Genomic DNA, 5,344 nt, shown 5'->3' on the forward strand with positions numbered 1-5,344 from the left:
CCTGTTAAGATGAGTTCACTGAAACCACCACTGTTTGCTCAACGAGCCGATTTCCCTGGTTACGCGTGGAGCGTCGGTGTTTGAGCAGCGTAAAATTTCCAAACGCCCCTTTTCACTTGCCGACTGTGTGCCGCGTCACGTGTTTGTTAGCGGTTTTGTGGTGCTCAACATTATAGAAAACAACGCGCTTGTAGGGACGGGATGTGTGTAAAGAACTGTTGCAACGGCATTTGCCTCTTCAATGGGAAGTTGTGGTAAAATGGTGTCGATTGGAAGGGTTTGCGAGGACAGCGTATCACTTCGTTACCAGGGGGAAAGAAGGTTGAGGGAAGTATTATATATATATATATATATTACTGATATGGTGGAGTTTTGTGGGAAGTTCGGTGTGGTTTTCAAATTGTTCTTCTAGTAGCAAGAAGTGTGCACAGCCCTGCAGGGGCAAGTGAGGGGTCCAAGCATAAAGATGGTGATTGATTCACCATGCAACCCTTAAGGAAAAGGAGAGGCGATTGGAAATATCGTTACTTTTGCAAAAGAGATCAAGCAACCGCGCCTGGCCGGAAGTAAAAGCGGAGTGCGCAGCGAAGGTGGCTACTTCAATTGGGTTTACGGGATAGCGGGTTAACGGTGCTACAAGAAAGGCCTCTTCGAGGAAATGGTAGTATCATTTTGAGTGGTAAATCCAGTGATGTTAAATTTCGTCACAGGCACCGATGTAGCGAATGGAGGCGTTCGCCCCATCTTTCGTGGTGTTCTTTTTCGTGGTAAAGCGGAGGCACGATCAGTGTGTGGACGACTTCCCGGATGATGAGAACACCACCATAAGGGGGAGCTTAACCGTTGTGCGGAATAAAGAGTGCATTGGTATGGGAACAACTGTCGGACAGATTTTTGAAAGGCCCAAGGGGTAGGGAAATGGAATTTGAGGTGTATTTGGTGACGCAGCCAGAAGCATGGGCGGTGGGAGTTCATCGTTGACATGTACCTTTTAGTGTTGCCTTGTTATGCTACTGTTCGGTCTGGATCCGTAGAGGAAGAAGATGGGTTTCCTCAATTCTCAAGTCGGAGATCTTTGGTGAGGAGTTTAATTGTAGGTTTCCCTATTCATCCGCAACAAAAACAAGAGACAAGGTAAACGATGCCCACAGAATAGTTTAACCTTTGGATTGGGTGCTTTTCTGTTGACACAGGCAACTTATAAGATAAGTTGGTTTTTATATCTGTGGAGGACATCTCCTTCCAGTTACCGCGGGAGGGACACTTCAACTCACTGACAGGTTACACCCCAATTCACTCACCGACGATGAGAAAAGCCGCAGCGCTGCGAACTTATGCCTTCATTTTCAAACTCACACCTTACTGTTGTGGCCCCAACGAGCGCTTTATTCCCTAATGAGATAAGACAGGTAATTCTGCATTATTTGCCATTATATGATCGGCACTAAGCACTCAGTTTTTTTCCTTGTCCTTTCTTTCGTCTTTCGAATGTGAGGACATTTTTCAGTTTCTTTTCTTCCTGCGGTAATACCTTACCTATATTTTTTAAAATGAAGAATTGACACAATAGAGAAAATATTTTCACTTGAAGAAACCGTTGTTGATTTTCTCTTCCAGTCGTAAATTCAGCTGATCATTTGAAGCATCCATCTCTCACACTGTACGTCATCATGGCTGGCGTGCTTCATGAAACTGCCACAACCGTATCATACAGGGGAGCGCTATGCAAATTAGCAGGTGTTGAGCTACAAGGAATTAATTTATCACCACCTCAAAGGTTGTGTCAGTTGGAGTTGCTGATCAGTCGTGAGATCAACTGGCTGGCAGCAGTCCTCGAGGAATGGGAAGAAAAATATATGCTCTTCACATGTGTGCCGTACCGTGGTGTTGTGGACGCGTTTACAACCCTGCTCAGGACAATTAAGCGGCACCTGGAGACAGAGAACAGTTCAAAGGACAATGAAAAGGAGTGGGATGCGTTGCTGGCTTCTAGCATTACTGAATTTCAGGTGGAGGTTATGGAAATCGGAAAGGGTAAGAGTTACTAGCATTTTTTTCTTTTCTTCCTACCTGTACATTTAACTTTTTTTCCTCTTTTTTTTACGGTGGTATATCCTCTTTTTTTGTCACCCAATGGTTAAATTACAATGCGGTGACAAAACAAAGACTCGGTTTTCAAACTCATTGAAAGTAATAGAGTACGCATACCTAAAAAAAAGTGTATGCGGAGTGGATTATGTATTCTCATGAAATCAATCATTCAAATATCTAATGCAAAGCGTAAAAAACTGGACGACGGAAATTTTTTAAATTTTTGCGGTGCCGCTATAAATAACTCCTTCACTAACTGTTATTGCTCGACGTAGCATCACTAGGTAAACCTTTACGCGTTCGTCTGCTTTGAATGCACTAGTTCATACAGCTCCCTAAAGTCTAACTCCGTCTCAACTCTTTCCCCACTCTTACACATCGAATAGTCTTTGGTAAAATACAAACCTTTGGGAGTCACACCTCCACAAGAAATTAGTTATAGCTAGTCTTCCTCCACTGCCCAGATTATGCATCCTTATCAATTGCCTCGGCTGATAACTTAAGTTGACAGCGTAATTGAACTATCCGTCTCTGTTATGAGTCCCTGATGGCAGTACTCGTGGTTTCCATAGGAGGGGGAACGACCCGTCCCAATAAACCAAATTTGAGGGGTTAAAGGGTAGTAAAATACATTACTTTCATCAGATGAGAGACACACGAAATGACTTAAGGGAGCGAGAGTGGCATTCTGAACCTGTAAAATGTGTACCTTGCCTGCTTCTTCATGCCATGAAATGTAAATATATCCCAAACATTCAAGTCTGCTTTGTCGATATATTTGTCACAGAAGTTTAGTGGGTTACATGGTCTGTGTGAACTAGGGATCGGAACCTCTCAGGTGGCAGTTTATTGTGGTGTAATGTATGCATGGCCGCAGTGTTGAATACCATTCCTCATATCTACTCGATGAGTTCAGTTTTGGCGAGTTAGCCTATGATTATCTCCTCGATGTTTTATCTCGGGGTTTAGTAGAGATGGACACATCTAAAGTTATGGGGGCGGCTGTTACCTGTGGGAGTCCTATTATAAAGTGGTGAGTACTGTGCCTCTTTTATGGGTGCTGTTAGACAAGCATTTTGTTTTGTGTGGAGACGGACTTTCCTCCATTTGCTTTGGAGGGACGATTGAAGTAACTGCTGGTTTCTGTTGTGCAATAGAAACGCGAGAGGCAAAGTGTGTCTGTTGAAGTGCGATTATTCTTTTTGGGTGCGTCTTCATTACCGGGATGTTGGGAATGCTGATTACTGCTGTTTCCACTGTAGTGAGGCGAATAAACAGCTGCAAGTGTGTTTCGGATCCCTTTAGTTTTTAGTAAATCCTTTTCCGAATATGTGAATACCAAGCGTACACATGCGCAATAATTTCCAAGCTAATATTTGTAACTCTGGATATTTCACAACTTGGGTATGTATGTAGCATTGTAAATTGCTTTGCTTCTTTTGCCAAATAATTTGTGGAAGAGTTCTTGATAAGACTGAAAGGTGGAATAATATAAAAAAATGATGAAGTATTTGCTGGTATTTGCAATTATTGCCACAAGAATCCCTGTGTTGTTAGTAATTGGCAGTGAGGATAACCGTGTTCCAGGAGACAAGAAGTTGACGAAAGAGGGAGCAGCGGCACTCTGTAAAATGAAGCATCTTGCTGATAAAGTTGCAAAGGAGAGATCACAAGAGTTAAAGGATAGAACTCAAAATTTTGCTGGTTATATAGAGTTCGAGTTGTATAGAATAGATTATTGGTTGGAAAAGCTGAACGGTCCGAAGGGGCGAAAAGACGGTTATGCTAAGCTGTCTGACTCTGATATAGAAAAAGTAAAGGAGATATTCAACAAGGCAAAAGATGGAATAACTAAGCAACTCCCTGAGGCAAAGAAAGCCGGTGAGGAAGCTGGAAAACTACATACTGAAGTGAAGAAGGCCGCGGAGAATGCACGTGGACAGGATCTTGATGACGATACGGCGAAGTCCACTGGCTTGTACAGGGTGCTGAATTGGTACTGCATTACTAAAGAAGAAAGGCACAACGCTACCCCTAACTGTGACGGAATCCAATTCAGAAAGCATTATCTGTCGGTGAATAGAAGCGCTATTGACTGCAGCAGCACCAGCTATGAGGAGAATTATGATTGGTCTGCGAACGCGCTGCAGGTGGCCTTAAATAGCTGGGAGGATGTGAAGCCAAAAAAATTGGAGTCAGCCGGGTCGGACAAGAATTGCAACATCGGCCAATCTTCCGAGAGCCATCCATGCACCATGACAGAGGAGTGGCAGACTCCATACAAGGAAACTGTCGAAAAGCTAAGGGAACTTGAGGATGCGTACCAAAGGGGCAAGAAGGCTCATGATGCTATGTTGGGTTACGCTAATACCGCATATGCTGTGAACACGAAAGTGGAACAGGAAAAGCCGCTGACAGAGGTGATAGCGGCAGCTAAGGAAGCAGGGAAAAAGGGCGCGAAAATTATAATACCCGCAGCTGCCCCAGCAACACCGACTAACAGCACAAAAAATGATGATAGTGCTCCAACCGAGCATGTTGATAGAGGGATTGCAACAAATGAAACACAGGTGGAAGTTGGTATTGATGCTGACTTTGATAGTCTCCTAGATGCCACAGAGGCTGCAGAAGTAACGCGTAGACATCAGAGAACAGCAATGATTATATTAGCAGTCCTTGTACCTGCCATTATTCTTGTGGTTACGGCCGTTGCATTCTTCATAATGGTGAAACGAAGGAGGAATAACTCCCATGATGTGGACACCGGAAAAGCGGAGGGTGGGGTTTCTAGCGTAAAAGTAGTAATGTAGACTCACCTTCACTCTTAGGCAAATGTGCAGTTTTTTTTTTTTAAACAGCGAGTGCAAATAAGGAAAACTAAAGAGAATGAAAATGGTAATGAGTTGAATAAGTATATAGATTCATGAGATAGGGAAGAAGTTCTAGCAGCCTTTTCGTTGTTTTTGTTTTGTGGTAATACCTTACCTATATTTTTTTTTAAAAATAAAGAATTGACACAATAGAGTAAATATTTTCACTTGAAGAAACCGTTGTTGATTTTCTCTTCCGGTCGTAAATTCAGCTGATCGTTTGAAGCATCCATCTCTCACACTGTACGTCATCATGGCTAGCATGCTTCATGAAACTGCCACAACCGTATCATACAGGGGAGCGCTATGCAAATTAGCATGTGTTGAGCTACAAGGGATTAATTTATCACCACCTCAAAGGCTGTGCCGCTTGGGGTGCTGAT

At 43.2% G+C, this 5,344-nt stretch overlaps 1 protein-coding gene across 1 annotated transcript; it reads left to right on the top strand.

Annotated features, from left to right (window-relative positions):
• Positions 1-3,590: 3,590 nt before the first annotated feature.
• TbgDal_II1600 (65 kDa invariant surface glycoprotein, putative) lies at positions 3,591-4,901 on the top strand (the record flags this gene model as incomplete). The annotated part of the gene is made up of 1 exon (XM_011773429.1): positions 3,591-4,901. The coding sequence occupies one exon, from the start codon at positions 3,591-3,593 to the stop codon at positions 4,899-4,901; it is 1,311 nt and encodes a 436-aa protein (XP_011771731.1).
• Between the last annotated feature and the right edge of the window lie 443 nt (positions 4,902-5,344).

This window comes from Trypanosoma brucei, chromosome 2, assembly GCF_000210295.1.
Source record: "Trypanosoma brucei gambiense DAL972 chromosome 2, complete sequence".
Classification (NCBI taxonomy): domain Eukaryota; phylum Euglenozoa; class Kinetoplastea; order Trypanosomatida; family Trypanosomatidae; genus Trypanosoma; species Trypanosoma brucei.